This window comes from Rhopalosiphum padi, chromosome 1 (assembly GCF_020882245.1).
Source record: "Rhopalosiphum padi isolate XX-2018 chromosome 1, ASM2088224v1, whole genome shotgun sequence".
Classification (NCBI taxonomy): Eukaryota; Metazoa; Arthropoda; class Insecta; order Hemiptera; family Aphididae; genus Rhopalosiphum; species Rhopalosiphum padi.
Window position 1 is genome coordinate 75,720,818 of NC_083597.1, and position 18,623 is coordinate 75,739,440.

The 18,623-nt window shown below is 25.4% G+C and overlaps 2 protein-coding genes across 5 annotated transcripts in view; one reads left to right on the forward strand and one right to left on the reverse strand.

Moving 5' to 3' along the window:
- The window catches only part of LOC132918196 (F-box/LRR-repeat protein 7-like), a 37,150-nt gene extending 33,068 nt beyond the window's left edge, over positions 1–4,082 (reverse strand). For 2 of the 4 annotated variants that reach the window (XM_060979324.1, XM_060979327.1), the window contains exon 1: positions 3,803–4,082. The gene's annotated coding sequence lies outside the window, so the exon portion shown is untranslated. Of the gene's footprint in view, positions 1–3,794 lie in introns of all 4 variants that reach the window. The other 2 variants (XM_060979326.1, XM_060979328.1) reach the window with 1 other exon arrangement.
- Positions 4,083–7,438: 3,356 nt separating this feature from the next.
- Positions 7,439–13,427, forward strand: LOC132917046 (dipeptidyl peptidase 9). The gene is made up of 16 exons (XM_060977570.1): positions 7,439–7,634; positions 7,817–8,311; positions 8,370–8,505; positions 8,562–8,705; positions 9,082–9,190; positions 9,269–9,445; positions 9,630–9,798; positions 9,864–10,023; positions 10,095–10,309; positions 10,407–10,542; positions 10,611–10,783; positions 10,839–10,958; positions 11,021–11,173; positions 11,251–11,393; positions 11,449–11,560; positions 12,620–13,427. Exons 1-16 carry the CDS (start codon positions 7,617–7,619, stop codon positions 12,710–12,712), a joined length of 2,553 nt encoding a protein of 850 aa, XP_060833553.1. The 5' UTR covers positions 7,439–7,616; the 3' UTR covers positions 12,713–13,427.
- The last annotated feature ends 5,196 nt before the right edge of the window (positions 13,428–18,623 follow it).

Here is an 18,623-nt window from a genome sequence, read left to right on the forward strand (position 1 = left end):
CAATTTAAATTAATTTCTTATTATAATAATAAGATATTTAAAATAATTATTTTGTACATTGAAATATTATACAAAAATATTACATATATTACATGTGTGGTTCATATGTCTTAAAATAAAAAAAATTGGATTATCTAAGCCTAATTTTTGGGATCTTCGTCGTCAATAACTAGGTACAGAAAAAAGTTTTATTTCTAAAATAGTCCTTTATACATCAGATATAAATTGTCTTTAATTCACTCAATTTTCAAACAAATGTATACATTTTTATTTTTAAACTATATATTATTATGATATTACTTAAATTTGTATTTATTCAAAAACCGAAATTACGTGTACTTATTTCTCATAAAAATATAAGTTTAATATTAAACGTATCTAATTTTAAAAAAAATATATTATTTTTGAATAGTCATAAAATAAATTACTATGACAAGCAGTTACACTTTAATATGACCACTAACTTGTCTCAAGAAAATCTCCAGTATATATGATGTTAGCACTCAAATAAATGACTATTTAATAATTGTAGCTAATTGTTATAATTCTCTATTATTTTTGACATATTGTCAAAAGAAAAAAGAAAATAACTTACACGAGTTAATTATGTAATACGTGTATATTGCATATAGTTATAAAAAAAAACTAAATATTATCTACCTTTTATTGAATATATTATTTTGTTTGAGTCATTGCAGTCTTAGAATATATATTTAACATTTTTTTAGTCTTGTTTAGGTTTTAATTATAATATATTTACTAAATACTATATTGTATTAATAAATATTTTTTTATTTTGAAAGGAGCATTATATATTTCTGTATAATAACCTCTAGCATACATCATTGTTGTTTTTTCCTTATACATTTTTAAATTCTTATTTTATTTTATGGTTTAGTACTGTTCAATATGTGATAGTTTCCAGACATATCTTTACCTTAATTTAAAATTCAAAACCGAATTATTCAAAAAGCCAAGGGACGTCCTTGTATTAAATACAAGTAATCTCCACGTGGCGGTGAAATCTTATCGGTCTAAAACTCAACGGGGAGCCCAACATAACATTTACTACCTATAATACATACAACTACGGATTGTTATGTGGACATCACTTGGAAATGATTTCGTACAAATAACTCAAGTATATATTTTATTATTTTTATTTTGTTTTATTATAGTTATTATCCTTTTGGACTTAAAAAATATTATTTTACTCATATAAATATGTAGAGATATAATATTCCGATGAGACTAGACTTGCAAGGTATTATAACAGACGTTCTCTATTGGTTATAATTACCTTTTGTAACGAATAAACTCGTTACACTAATAATGTATCTTCCATTAGTATTAATTATTTTTCATTATTATATTATAAAAATATTATATTATATTGATATAAATAGTTTTACTGAATATCTGTGTATAATATATACTTATATTATAATATAAAAAAAATTTTAATAGTTTAAAGCCAATGGCTAATGGCTATTAGTTAATGATTATCTTTTTAACATTGATATTTAATTGATAATCGTTTAAATAAAAATAATAATATTATTTTAATAGTTCTTTTAGATTTTGAATTCAATTTAACAGTTTGTCTTATTGGTATTAACAACTTTTATTTTTTATGACAGTAAAATAAGCTTTTTTTATCAAGTGGAATATTTCGTCAAATAATTATTTGCCTATACTGATATTAACAACTAACTAATAGTTTATTTAGTTTATTATAATGTAAAGTTATATTAGCTAATATCTCTACTATTTCATCTTATAGTACAATCCCCTAAAAATTAATGTGAGTATTTTTATTATTATTAATGTGCCAATTATCCAATTATCAAACTGAATTTAGAGCTTAGTTTGTCTAATAATGTTGACTTTTGAATTTGAATTTTATACGTGTATTTATATGTGTTCAATAAATACATAATTTTTAAATTGTAAGTTTTCACTAAGTTAAATTAGAATAAAGATGTTCGAAATACAATTAATTATACGAGAAAAAGGATTATGAAAAAAAAATAGGTATAGTATACAGTACTTTACAGTAGTAATATTATGATCTACGTCAAATGTATGTAAATAATTAATTCAAATGTTAACGTATACGCTATAACAGTGGCGTGCTCGGTTTTTTTAAACGAGGGGAGGGGGGGGGGGTCAATAATATATTCATTTTTTACTTCTCGCATATCCATAGTGATTGAGAGGGAAGGGTTGAAACCTAAAAATAGTAAAAACTACCCCTTGCGTACACCACTTTTGTTGTAAAATACTCAAATGTCACGATTTATCATAGCTTTCAAATTTAAACAATAATAAAATATTGTTGACAATTTATTGTTTCCATTTGTATATTTACTAAAAAAATAGTGCAAATGGGAGGGGGGATATGACCATCAACCCCCGTGAAAAATTCTCTGCCGTTATAATAAATATAAAAAATTTAAAAGGTAACTATGAAGTAACCATATAATATTTGATCAAAATTTTAAATCTAACTTTTGAAGCACTTATTGGTTGACGAATTCTAATATTTATAGTTTATAATATATACCCTAAAGCCTAAATATAGTAGTAAAGTACACGATAGTACGATACATAAAAAACTTATTTCGGGTCGTTTCAACTCGTGTCAATAGGTAGACCGTTGTCGGAAGGCTGTGAACAAATCATAGAAAAATATCGGATATAAGAATTAAGGAATATCTACAAGGTTTACAATGATTTACCCATCAATTCGAACCTTTACAACCAACAACCCACCACCGTGATACGCTGAACATTGCCTTCTTGAAATGATTTTTATTAACAATTGCACTGTACAAAATCTCTATGGTTAATCCACCAAATAAATGAAAAAAAAAACCAAAATGTTGAGGTCGAACTTGGTTATTTGCATTGCTAACCGCGATCGCTCTATGAATAGAAAATATCGATGATATGATATAAAATCTATGATGCCTAGTAAATGGTAAACTATAAAGTAAATTAAAATAATAAACCATGTATAGAAAAGGAGAGACAATATACTGGTTATAATTATTATCCTAGCTATTTGTACTTAAACCGCAGATAATTCTCGGTAGGAAATGTCCGTTCCAAAAAAAAAAAAAAAACTTATCATTGTAAAGTCAATATTTAATGGTAAGTAGGTATCTAAAAATACCTAAATAAGCTTAAAAATGTTAGAAATGTTTTAATTTTCAAAATGAAAATAATAAGTATCTGTGAAGGTACTTAATTTCACCCCAAATAAAAGCAAAGTTATTGTTAAATTAGGACGATTAGGTATTTCTATAACCATTCCATCTCAATTGCAAATTTATAATTTTGATTAGTTTAAAAAATGTAAATAGTATAGGTAATTTAATTGATCAAATTATCTTGGTAATGAAATGCACATTTTCTATTTATATATAAGTCTATAATATTCAAGTAAATAATAAGCAAAACCTACATTATAAATAACCTATACATTATTAAACATATTGGTAACATAATAAAATTATCAACAAAAACTTCACTTACATGTTAGAAAACAAATATATATTCATATGTATTTGCACATAATACATAAAATATATTAATGTATTATACCTAGAGCGTATATAGTAAATACGTAATATATCTACTCAACATAATAATTCTAAATATTTATATTTTATTAATACTAATTTAATTAATTTAATAGTAGAATTAATAAAATAAACTAAATACGCAATTAATTTATAAAAATTGATATTTTCAAAACATGTAATAATAATATATGAAGGTATGTGTACCTATGTACCTGATATGAATGTAGTATAACATTGAAGTCTTCATCATTGTCACCATATAAACACGAATATCACACAAACACACGAATTAATTATTTATTCTATACGCATGCATAAATAATATTTGAATTTAATTTCGCACTAAAATTCTGTACAGATACAACACATATTTAAAAACGGGTGACGAACTACTGAAATCACTTAGTGGAATGAACGGCAAAACTGTTGCATACGACCAGCACAACAAAATGGAACAGGTATACTATGGCATCTGACGACTGCCATTGCAGTCTGCAGACTCCTGTAGTCATGTTGTAAGGAAACAAGAAGGAGAGGGCCAACGAACGTTACAGTGCTGCCACATAATATTAAACGATAATGACAGATACCATGATTTTTAACACGGACTAAGATATAATATCTTAGTCCGTGATTTTTAATGTTTTATCGGAATTATTATTATATACATTTTATTTATATTAAAAAAAAATGCTGTATTTATTTTATTATAAAAATTGTAATATATTTTCAATCTTCAAAGCATATTTTTACGTACTTGTCAAAGTGTTAACACACTTTTAGTTATGAAAGCTCTTAATAAACATATATACATAGGAATCATAGTAGGTTTAGTGTACGTAGCCACGTAGGTACGTAAGTCCAGGCAGCATACGAATATACGATACATAAAGTTCAAAACTTTAAAAAATATTAATTTTTTTATGTAATAATCCGTTAATTTATTTGATTATTTCAGTCTACAAGATAAAATAACGTATATATAATTTTATTAAAATACTTCGATTCGGAATTGTCTAAAGTAAACTATTATTTAAAATATTTAAAATATACAGATTTATACATATTTTTCATATAAAGAAAAATTACGAAACTATTTTCATTTTTCACTAATTATATTAAGTTTAAGCAGCTTATAGTACTTAAAATGTATTAATTAAAATGTGTACCTATAAATGTACCATCTTAAATTTATTGATGAGTATACATACTTATAGATTCTGAACGGAGTGATGAATGTATTGATTTTACAATGATATGTGTTTTTTTTTGTGTCTGTCATCACGTTTTGAAGTAGAAATAATGCCTTGATTTTTCACTTCAACCCCTCTTTGAAAAGAAAAATTCATCTAGTTGGTACTTTTGGAGGTCAAAAGTAGTTCTCAAAAGCGTCAGGAAAAATCCTGAAAAAGTAATAGTAAAACAGGAATTTTTACGCAAAACCACTTTTCGACAATATATTGATTTTTTGATTTTGCTGTAACTCAAAAACGAATCATTGTAATTACTTGAAATTTTCACAAAATGTTTATATTAGCGTTATCTATTTACGATTAAATTTTCAAAATGTTTAGAATTTTTTAAACTATTTATAGACCATTGAAATTTTCGATTTTTACTTGAATCGCCGATAAAAAAAATTGGCTTTCCAAAAAATCTTTAAAATTTAATACAAGGTTTATTATAAGTATTTTACGAACTCAAGTAAAATAACGATATATTACAATTTAAATATAAGTATTAAGTTATAATATAATATATCCTACTAATTATTCTAGACTGACAAATTAACTCCGTTCAGAATCATTTTTCGTATACAATGATATCTGTCATTGCATTCAAACTTAACACATCCATTATAGTGACCTACTCTCCACCTCTATTATACAGCAGAGCGATTCAGCGATACCCACTTGCCCACCTTTTTTAAATTATAATCTATGTATACGCTTATTAATTAATTTAATATTTCATTGATTTTGTTAGAACAATAGGTAAGTATAGATTTTGATTATTTACGAGAATTTAAAAATAATTTCATTTAGTAATATGCTTATAGTTATATAGTTATATGCATAAAGCATAATGCATATATAGGTATACCGTATACGATACATATATATTACATACGAATAAGTTGTAAAAGCATAAAAAACTTCATTTAAGACCTGTATGTTGACATGTTGTCTAAGTCCTGTTAGCATTTCTTCTTTATCAATTCCGAAGTCTAATTCTATGTTTGAAATAACTCTAAAAATATGTGTTTCTATTAGTATAGAAAACTAGTGACGTAACTCTAGTCTTATAATCAGGATTTAGTTTACCTATTGATTATTGTTTTTAATTACCATTCAATTCTGGGTTGCCTTTTTTAGGAAAGTTATTGAAACTGCATTTTGTACCTACGTAGGAAGATTAAAATAACACTATTATCTAGTTTATCATTAGACCTTTATTTTACACCGTTCAACAATACAGGCAAATAGTTAAATTAACTTTACAACATAGATAATATAGATATACCTATAATAACTCATTCACACATTTTTTGAATCAATAAGGATCTCAGTATAGCCTATATAGGACAGGGGTCACCAACTAATTTCTATGGAGGTCCGTTTTGAAACTTACCAAACTGGCCACGGCCCCTAACGGTTTTAATGATTAATAAATACATTATACATTTTTTTTAAATTACTAATTATATTTATTGATTTATTTATGCATTTACCAAATTATAATAGATCATAATAGATATATTGCCGGTTGCACAAAAAACATTCAATATTTATTTTATTAATCCGATAATTTATTGGCTCCATAAGTTCTATCGGTTAAAATATTTTATCGATGGATAAATATTAAAAATCGTTGCACAAATCATTGTTTATATTATTATATTATATTATATTTATTATATTTGTGAATATAAAATTATATGATGCAAAATGACATTTTAATCAAAAATAATAAAAAACAAATATCTTATTATTATGTTGATAAACTTTCATTTATTTTATTTTATTGAACCGATAAAACTTATTGGACCAAAATCGGGCCTATAAATTAGTGAATCAATAGTGATTAACGGTCGATAACTTATTGATTCATTAAGTTAGGTATTATGGCTTTGTGCAACGTATTTTAATTTTTATCGATTTAATAACTCAATTTATTGGACCAATTATCAATACCGACAATACCTATTTATTGAACCAATATAGTTTTGTGCAACCGGCCCATACACTTATAGTTTTTTTTATTTATTTTATAAAAATTTTAAAATTTATTCCGTGGATAAGGGTCCGTAAAAAAGTGTTTACGGTCCGCCAGTTTAAGACCCCCTGCTATAATAGGACATTGGTGTAATTAAAAGCACGAAACCCTTGAATGCGTGAGGCCCTAGACAAATGCCCCACTTTGCCCCCCTAATGCCGACCCTAGAAGTAGGTACGCATCACGTCGCTCGATAGTAACAAATCATAATTTATTTATTTAAATACCTATGCTTACTCTTATAAATTAGGATTTTAAATTTTAATAATAAAAGTGAATTTTGACTAAGTATATCAATAAATATATTAAACCATGAAAACTAGCAAAATTCGAGTCTTCGCTCTTCGTGCATCATACAATAATGCAAGTAAAATATTAATACCACAGTCCCCGGAATAAATTTTAAATATACTGAGCAGCCAATAATCAATGATTATATCACATACCTACGTTCTATAATTACATACATGTAAAAATTAAAAAAACAAATGATAATTGATAACACTATCCTACTAACAGCAGTAAGTTAGCCTACTCTATTTCGACCGGCGAATGACGATCCGATCCTCCCCACTACATCTAACCTTAAATATGGTGAAAGGCCTTTGTAGCTTTGTTGCCAATTTATAAATTAGAAAAAAATTAATTTTTCATTTTAAATCCGTTTGTTATGGTGTAATATATTTTTATAATTATTTGTTATGATACTAAGTACATTGTAATTAATTCGTCGATTATTTTCCGTGCATAATGTTACCTAACGACCAGGTAAATCAAATATATTTGGAGAATGCAACATTTATATAATTTATAAATATATATTTTCATAGATTTATTATATTATTTATTTAAATTTACACTTTTAGTTTATCTTATACAAATTAATTTTATACTTCTTAGTTCTTATAATTTAAACATAAATTTATTTATTTATTTTTACTGTCCAACAGGGCAACTGCAGTCCTGCGATTAATAAAAAAACAACTGACGGTGATAATAATGCTTTAGAAAATGGTCATCAATCAATAAATAACCCTGGGGCAAAAAAAACATGGTCTGAAATTCGACAAACAGTGTGTGACTTTCGTCATCGTCTTTCTACTGTATCAGTGATGTCTATTTCGCATGTGTCGTTTAGACGGTTACAAAATGGAAAAACAAGGGTTTATTTTCTTAGTGCTCCTGTAAATGAATTTGAAACTCTTCTCTATGTTGATTTACCAAATCAAAGTGTTGCTGGTCAATTGCCATGGCAACCTTTAATTGAATCTAATTTCCCAAGTGTGATAATGAGTGGTCGATATTCACGAGAAGAACAGCTATTATCTGAAAGAAAACGTTTAACTACATTTGGAATTACGTCTTATGAAATAAATAGTGAATCTGGTAGAATTGTTTTCCCTGCTGCTAGTACATTATTTCAATGTAATGATAATGAATACTCAGTAAGCAATTGCATAAACTTGTTTAAATTATTGTATTATATTAAATTTTATTTAATAGACAAATTCATTATATCCAACCGAATTAAGAACAAATGCTTCTGGAGCTAAGCTTTCACCTCAAATTTGTCCAAATAATATTGATATTGTTGCATATGTTTGTAACTTTGATATTTGGGTAACTCATATAGCTACAGGTAAATTAAGTATGTTTGTATTGATTTAAAATTTGTTTAAACCTATTTGTTTTTAGGTAGTACCAAAAGATTGACATATGCTCATAAAGGCGGGCGGTGTTTATCAGATGATCCATTGGCAGCAGGTGTACCTTCCTATGTAATGCAAGAAGAATTTAATCGATATCATGGTTATTGGTGGCAACCCAAAAAACATAAAGGTAAATTTTCATGAAAATATCATCTATTTTATTGAAAATGTAGACAACGTAAATTTATATTAATAATATAAGTAAACTAATAAAAAAATTCTTCAGATTTTTAGATTTTGAATTGCTTAGTTTTGATGTTTATAATAATAAAACCTTGCATATACAATTATAAAAAGTTTTTTAAGAAATAACACCATAGCAAGGTTTGAAATTACTTCAAATAATGATATAATAATATCATATTTCAATTACATAAAAATAATATTTAAACACAATCTTTACTGCTAACTGTTGATTACTAAAAAAAAATAACCTACTAAAGAAACAAAAGAATTATGCATTTCTATCTTTTTAACAATCACAATTTTAATTTTATTCTATGTAGAAGATAATGTCTACAGGATTTTATATGAAGAAGTTGATGAAAGTGAAGTAAAAATATTCAATTTTCCCTCATCAAATTCAGCTGGTAGTGGTGAAATTGAACAATATAGGTATGATAGTTATTAGTTATTAATTGAACAGTATCTTTAATTATTTCATGTTGAAGAGTGTAACCATATTTTTTATAGATTTCCTAGAGCTGGTACTGCTAATTCTAAGTCTAATATAAAACTAGTAGAATTCCAACTTGATGGAGAATGTCAAATTATTAATATAAAAAATATGGAACTTCAATATCCATTGGCCCATATGTTTCCTTGGATGGAGTATTTAGTTAGAGTTGGATGGACACCTAATGATGATTTGTTAGTACAACTTAATAAGAATAATTGAAACATAAATAATTAAATAATTTTTAAGTAATTTTTACATTAATTTTACTTAAATATTTAATGTATGTATTTTAAGTATTGAATACAAACTTTAAAATATTTAAACCATTTTTATGTATGTATATTTTAAAAATCTAAGATTAAACTTGTGTTTTAGAATATGGCTTCAAGTTTTGGATCGAAGACAACAAAGGCTTGAATTGATGATTCTATCTATTGATAATTTTATTGAACATTCTTCTTCTAATATAATAAATTCATCACATAATTCAACTTTTGTACCACCTCAAGTTATATACTCACAGACTTCTAATGTCTGGGTCAATGTATGAAATAATATTTTTATATCGATTCACTATATCATTTTTAAATATTTAATTATACATTATAGGTTCATGATCTATTATATATATTTCCCATTACAAGTAGTAGTGAAGTAACCATGATTTGGGCTACAGAAGATACAGGATTTCGACATTTATATTTAATCACCAGTATAATAACAAAGGTATCTCACGAAAACGGCATACAGAATATAGATCCCAGTGAAAGTAAATACTTTGAATCATCTAATTAGTATATTAATGGGTTTTTTTTAACTCTACATTTAACTATGTATTAGACAACATGATGATGTCTAAACTAGCATTAACCAGTGGAAACTGGGAAGTATGTGGTAAAGGACTTTGGGTTGATTTAAAGTACCAAATAGTGTATTTTATGGCTGTCAGAGAGTCACCTTTAGAAAAACATTTATATGCAGTATCATTAAAGAGCCCTGGAAACATTAAACTGCTTACCAAACCAGGCTACTCTTATGAAATTGATATTGATAAGGTAAACAAATAAACAATGAGTTAATTATATTAAAATGTATAAAATTATATCTTTTCAATATAAATTTAGTTTTAAAACTATATTCTTGTTCATCCAGAATTGCGAAATTTGTGTGGCTGTCTATAGTAATATAAGAAAACCTCCTTCCTGTCAAGTTTTTCGAATAGAACATAATGATATGACTGTTGATGGTATACATTTACTATCAGTTGGATTTTTAGTTGAAAATTCTGGTAAATATTTTTTAAATTTTGAGTTAAAATGTTTTATTTTTTAATAATTATTTCTTTTGAAATTTCAGAAATTAATAGTGTTCTTCAGAGCCCTACTTTAATTACACACCAAATTAGTTCTGGAGATGTATTATTTGCTATGGTGTTCAAACCCCATAATTTTATACCCGGTCAAAAATATCCTACTATTCTTCACGTATATGGTGGACCTGAAGTACAACTTGTAACTAATACATTTAAGGTAAATATAATGCTTTAATAATTATTAGTTAAATAAATGTATGTTAATATCTTAGGGTGCACGGCATATCAGAATGCATATGTTAGCATCTCAAGGCTATGTAGTCATTGCAATTGATTCTCGAGGCTCAAGACATAGGGGTTTAATTTTTGAAAGTCATTTAAAAGGAAGATTAGTGAGTACCTCTAATGTTTCAATATTTTATAAATAATTAATAAACTTTATTTATGATTAAAGGGAACTGTAGAACTTTCAGATCAAATAGAAGTTCTTCAGTGGTTAGCTGAATACCTAGGATATATAGATATGAATCGGTTAGCGATACATGGATGGTCATATGGGGGGTATCTAAGTCTTATGGGACTTGCTACTTATTCAAATATTTTCAAAGTAAATGGTGTATTAAATTGAATAATAGACATTTATTAATTATTTATCAAATAGTATATAAATTGTGCTTATTTCAGTTAGCTATTGCTGGAGCACCTGTAACATCGTGGGCAATGTATGATACTGGGTACACAGAACGGTACATGGATTTGCCACAATATAATTCTGTTGGATACATGAATGGTTCTGTCTTAAGTTATGTCAGTCGTTTACCAGATGAGTAAGTTTTTCCAAAATATGTTAAAGTACTATTTTACAAAATTCCATTTTTCCAGGGAGAACAGATTACTTATTATACATGGACTAATTGATGAAAATGTTCATTTCTCTCATACCAGTTTACTGATCAACACACTTGTAAAGTATGGAAAACCTTATCAACTTCAGGTATGTTTTATATTTTAATACTTTTATTTATGCAGTAAAAATTTGATTGATGAACCTAGTAGTCTGGGTGGTATATTAATATATTAATTGTAAGTAGTAATCAGTGGTGAAAATAGATAAACCAGACGGTTACACATTTGAATAAAATAAAGACATATTCACATACTGGTAATCACATATACATTTTAAAGGGACATAAGTCTTCAGTTTATGTTTTGTATCTACATAAACAATTGTGTATACCATGATCATTGTTAAAAAAAAAATTTTAAAACAATTAGGTATAAACATTGTAGGTAAAAAAAAAATGAAATATTTTTTTTTTTGATTATCTTATGTCTTTTGTTTAAACCTCAAGTTGAAAATATTATCTGCTCTTCAACTATTATTACTGATTTCACTAAAAAAGTATTTTATTTTATTAACTTGCTCCCTCTCTAGACACCTATTTTTACATTCTACTATGAAGTTTTCTACAATTTTCTATTATAACTGCTTAATAAAAATTGTAGAATAAAATATAAAAATGTATTGGTTATGTGAGTACTCTCAAAAAACAAAGTAGTCTAGGCTAAATGGTCTGACATTTTTCCAGATTTTAGATTCTACTTAAATTGTAATAATTTTTTATTAATTTAAATTTATTAAATTATTATTATTGTTAGCTGATTTAACTCATCGAATTTATTATATTTGATTATTATATATATATATATATTTTTTAAATACTTTATAATTTATTTTTTATAATTTGAATTATATTAGTAAGGATCTTTTCTTAAACTTTCTTTAAAAAGGGCAACCTTGAGGGAGCAATCCTTACTGGCTCTGGGAAACATTTTGGTTAAACAATTGACTTTAAATTATCTTTGATAAAACTATACAATTTAACTCTACAAGCTATTTCTAATTTTTGTTTTAAAACCATTACTTAAACACTTTAAAAACATTATGTTTTTTTGTTTTCATAATATTTATTTAATCTAACATTAAAGAAAACCTATTTCAATTCTTTTTAATAATTTAAAATTATGTAATACAATTTATTTATACTTCTAGATCTACCCAAATGAAAGACATAGTTTAAGAAGTTTGGATGCAACAAAACATTATGATGCTACATTTTTATCGTTTTTACAAAACTATTTATAACTTTCTACTTGAAATTTATTGTTTATTTATTATTATAATTATTATTTTGTTTACAAAACTAATTTATTGTTAAATCTAGTTAATTTTTTATTAAAGCACATATTTACAAAACAAAAAAAAATATTAAAACAAGAATTAAAACTTGTATATCAAATTTATATAAAAATTCATTACTGTATAATAATAGATTATATTAAAATTATAAATTTAAATAATTATTGTACATTTTTAAATATATAGATATAATTTTATACTACCATTTTGTATTGTACTTAAAATTAAATAATTCAGAATTTTTACTGTGATTTTGTTATATTTAAATTACTATTAATTGAATACAGCTATTGTAAATAACTTTAACAAAATTTGTAATTATTGTTTATCAAATTAACATATTACTTTGTATTATATTTAAATTAATATTAGTACATAATGTTGTGAAATTGTAAACCTAGCCAACTATTTATTAGGGGCTTATTTAGTAATTTAATTAAATTCATGATACAAATATCAAACATGGTTTTATATTATAAAGATAATAATTATTATCATATGATAATATTATGAATTAATAATAATTACACAGAAAAAAAAGTATTGGTAAGTTATTAACAATATAATAAACAAAAAAATTTAGTGAATTGCTATAACAGTTAAATTATAGTAAATCACATATTAAAACTCAGAAGAAAATAAAATTTGTTAACTTTTAGAATTATGACACTCGTTAACATAAAATTTCATAAAACAATATTTAAAATTATATAAATATATTCATATTAATTAAATTTTTATTCATACTCAATACTTACTGTAAAGTTCTAGTCAATAGGTAAATACTTTAATGTCTTACTAATGGTTATAAAAGATAATTAGTAATTTCAATATTTGTAAATTGTAATACATTATTTCATACAATTTGAATAATTTATTATTATTCATAATAATCATGTTTGATTCCTTTGATTACAAGATATTATAATCAGTTTTCCTGATAAAATATATAGTTTAGTAATATAGTATTACTAAAATATACCCATTATATCCCATATAGATGAATATATAGTTATAAACTATGATTATACCTTTTTTACAAAATCACATCCTTATCTTGTTCTTATAAAGTTATAACCTAGGCTGTGAATTTAATGAGAGATGTTATTTTGCATCAATTTTATTACCTGTAATTTGCGTCACCAATAGGTAAATTTAAGTACATATGTAATTTGCGTCAAAATATAAAAATATAATATGTATTTCGCGCCACATCTAAAATTAATTTCAGTAATTTGCATCACGACAGAAAACGAAATAGAATATGTAATCTGCGCCACACTTTAAAATTTTTGGAATTTAAGTATGTTTACATACATTTATTTATAACTATAATATGGCTGAATTGTATACATTGGAATTATACTTTTTTTTAATTACTTTTAATAATTTTCTAGAAATGTACTAGTAATAAGTAATAACTAGTAAAATGAACTTGATTAATCAATAATTAAAAATACAATAGGTATGTTAATCTGTAAAAATATTTTTTTTAGTTATTTTATTCTTATATACATTTATTTATAGTTGTTATGACTGATTTTTATATGGTTTTAATTACAAGAATTGTAGGTACTCGTATTTAATACTTTTTTAAATAATTTTCAAGAAATGTATAACTATTAAAATTAACTTGATTGATCAATGATTAAAAATACAATATGTTATTTTGTAAAAAAAATTGTTTAGTTATTTAAAAGTGGCGCAGATTACAATTTCTTAAGGTACAAAATGGTGCAGATTATATATAATGTACTTTTATTTAGTTATATGTGGCAAAAATTACATAAATATTTTTTTTTTCAGGTTGTTTTTGGCGCAAATTACATACGCCCAATTTTAAGCATTTGGGTGTTGTTTTATTTTGATACATGGTATAATAAAATTAATTCGACCAAAATTTGTTTTGAATTATTCGTAGTTCAAATACCAAATCTTATTTTGCATATTTGTTTAATCATTTTTTTCTACTATTTTATTTTTAGTCAGGTATTTAATGTGTATTATTGACTATTGTACTATTGAAGTCGAGATTAAATTAATTTCCTATATCAACTCGTACATAACGATTAACGGATGACAAAAACCGTTAGACAATTGTTTTTAGTTAGCACCAACGTGCGTCGTGCTTGTGTTCGAGTATTATTCTTATTCGCGTTGATTTCTTTGTTTAATTGTAAAATTAATAAGAATAAAAGTTAAATAGAATTAGTTTTCTTTGCATATTTTTGAAAAATTAGAGCATAATTTGCCATTTTTTAGTGCATGTATGCATACATTATAATATTTAATAGTTTTTTAAGTGCATTAAATGCATAGCGGCTATAGCTAACAAATAATTCATAAAATCATAGTATATTACCGAAGGTATAGAATAAAAGTAATATATTTGAAATTGACGGTGATATTTTTTTTATGTAGGTAAACCAATTTCAAGGTTTTGAGAAGAAAATAGATCTAATCACCTCTGTAGTCCGCTTTCTGTTTTTGCGTTTCCGCGTACAATTGTACAAGCCACCGTAATTCTGTACTTTACAATAATAAAAATCGTAGTTGTTTATTTAGAACTGATTTACTTTCTAACACTATTATATCTATCCTAAAATATTTAAAAAAAATAAATACTACTCTACATACACCAGTCTCCAATATTTTCATTGTTTCCATTGTTCCAACAATAATAATCATCAATTAATTAAATATTAATACATCATTAGTGACCTCAGTGGCAACTATGCTTAAAAATATAGGTGTAGGCGTGTAGTGAACCATAAGAAGTAACCATACACCCTCAATAATATTCATCATATAACATCCCATATCTACTGAATAGTTTATTCAACATGTTAAAAAAATATATTTACTATTAAACTATTAAAATATTTCAAAGTATTATTGTAGTATTCGCTTACGAAAAATTACATATAGACAACCCACCCCATACACCTCTAATTAAAGGTGAAGCGCCTGATACACCTTTAATTAGATGTTGAGAGGGGGGTTGTCTATTTAATTTTTCGTATGCGAATAATACAGAATAATACTTTGGAATATTGTAATAGTATCTATAATAGTAACTATTTTATTTTTTAACATGTTGAATAAATAAAAAAACTATTCAGTATATGGAATGTTATATGAATGAATATTATTAAGGCTGGGTGATTACTTCTTATGTTTCGCTACATTTATATTTTTAAGGATAGCCGCCACTGGTGACCAACTAGAACTACAATGGATATAAAAGTAAACACAAAAACCGAAATCTACTCCATATAATAACCTACATTCTACAACAGACGTCAGACAGTAAAGTGAATTTCCCAGTTTTATTTGTGTATGCTTATTAATTATTATATTATTATTTATTATAAACGTACCTACGTAATATATATTTTATCAACACGGCAACACGTCATCATGTATCTAACCTACGTATTTTGTAAACGTTGCGTAAGATAATCTGATAATAACTGCATTACTAATCTATAATCTACTAATAAAATATCGACCTTTATATTATTGTTTTCGAGTTTCAATAATTTATTGTAATACTTATATTATATTGGTAATAAATAATAATAGTTAGGTATTAATAATTGAAATCTATCTAGGTACCTACTGCAATTTTATAACTTATAGATAGATCGTGGGTACTTCGATACTGAAAACTGACGATACTTATAAGTTATAAGTTGTATTATATAGGTTTAGGTATAAGTACCTAATAGTAATCACATCATAATATTATAATTTATAAGTAATAGGTATAATAGGCAATTTGTACATACAAAGTATTAAAAATTAATAAAACTAGCTAGGTATTTATTAAAATGTTTTAGATATCATTGAATTTTTAAATATTAAGAATTAAGATGAGTTCTGAAGCATTGAAAAGTATAGTTTTATTAGGTTAAGATAGACAGGTAAACAGGTTTAATTATGCAATTTATCAGTTTATCACTTTACCAGTAGGTACCTATATCGCTTGCAGGAGATATTTGAGGTCTTGAGAGTTGGACCAGTGACCGATTTATTGAATCACTTTAGTGGCAAATCCCTGAAATAAAATATTATGTTTCTTATAATATGTTGACGATAAAAAACGAAAGTATAAAAAAATAATAATAAATGAATCCTGAGATAGGTTAGTTATAAGTAGGTACTAATCAGTGCTGGAATTGTAAAAATAATAAAAATTAAAAGGATTATACAAAAATATAAACCCGAAGATTTAAATATTGTTTTAAAATAAATTTACTTGCATAAATGTGAATTGCATTGTATGAAAATCATTTTATATTATTATATTATAATAGTATATATTAAAAAAAACAAAAAACATCGAAATATGCACTAAAAAAGTTTCATTTTACAGTTATGTCATGAAACAAATGTGCTCACTTAGCATATCATACGATCAACCAGAATAAATATGCAAATGTATTTACAAATCCGCGCTCTATTTGATCATAGAATAGACTATTTTTAGTTTATTCAATAATCAAAGCTGTTACTATAATAAAATAATAAACTATATTAATTTGCGCAATGCACCTTTTGCTAATATGTCTGATTCCCCTAATAAATAACCCTATGGCCTATATAAAAAATGAATCTTGGAAAAAAAAACAACAGGAAAAAAACAATACGGTAAAAAGCGATAAGGGTAAATTAGACAATGATGTAAAAAACGTCAAATGCCTTTTTCTTTAAAATTTCATGTATTGGTATAGGCGTAAATTTGGCTTGTTAGAAGAGGGGGGCTAAAATAATAAACATAGAACAGGCCCGCGGCGGAGGGCTTCGCCCCCCCCCCGAACCCCTACATAAACATTTTACAAATTTATTATAGCATTTATTATATAAGATGTATATAAAAACTTAAAAATTATTTATTTAACGGCGTATACATAACCTGTTATTGCTGTCGTTGTAAAATATTAACGTATAGTTCTGCAAGCATTCTAATTTTATTACAAATTTACAATAGAAAAATGCATACATGATACATTAACCATTAACCTTATAAACGTACATATTATAACAAATACCTATCGGATATCCTGTTTAGGAATTACGTAATAGGTACATTTTATAATTTTCTCAAATAAATAACCTGAAATTTGTTGAAAAATTTAAAACAATGTAAGAGGCTAAGCCTTTTTAAGCCCTACTCCCCAATTTACGCCTATGTCACTCCTCCGTTTGGTTATTGATCTGATCTCTGTACTCTGTTCTCTATTATTACCTATCATTATCGTCGCGACTTTGTTCGTCAAAATTATGTAGGTCTACCTAGGCATAAAATATTTCAGACGAAACCGGAAACATTTTACGATCAGTGGCGTATATAGAAATTAATTTCGGGGGGGGGGGGTAAAAAAGTGTAAAGCGTGCTTTCAGATTTTTCTATATATATTTAAAAACAAATTTATTTATGACGGCAATTATTTTAATAACTTTAATCAAAACTATAACGTTTTTCACCTTGTCGTTCATAGCCGTGTCGTTTTTTCTGTCATTTTTTACCAATTACCATTAAGAATATCGAATGATATATACCTACCTAACACATATGACATATATTCACGACTTCCCGAGATTTCAATGTTATTAGTTTATTACCTTATGTATGATTTAAAAACGGTCATTGTACATTTATATTTTATATTAAAATGTCAATAATAATATGTAAAATATAAATATTTCATAATCTTTTTCTTAAATTGGAGTATATTTTTCATTATTATCAAATGTTGTAGTCTGGACTGTCTGGTGGACATTTCATGTTACCGGAAAAAATATCGCTGGAAAACATCGAATGATAAGATTAGGAATTTTGTTTATGTATTTG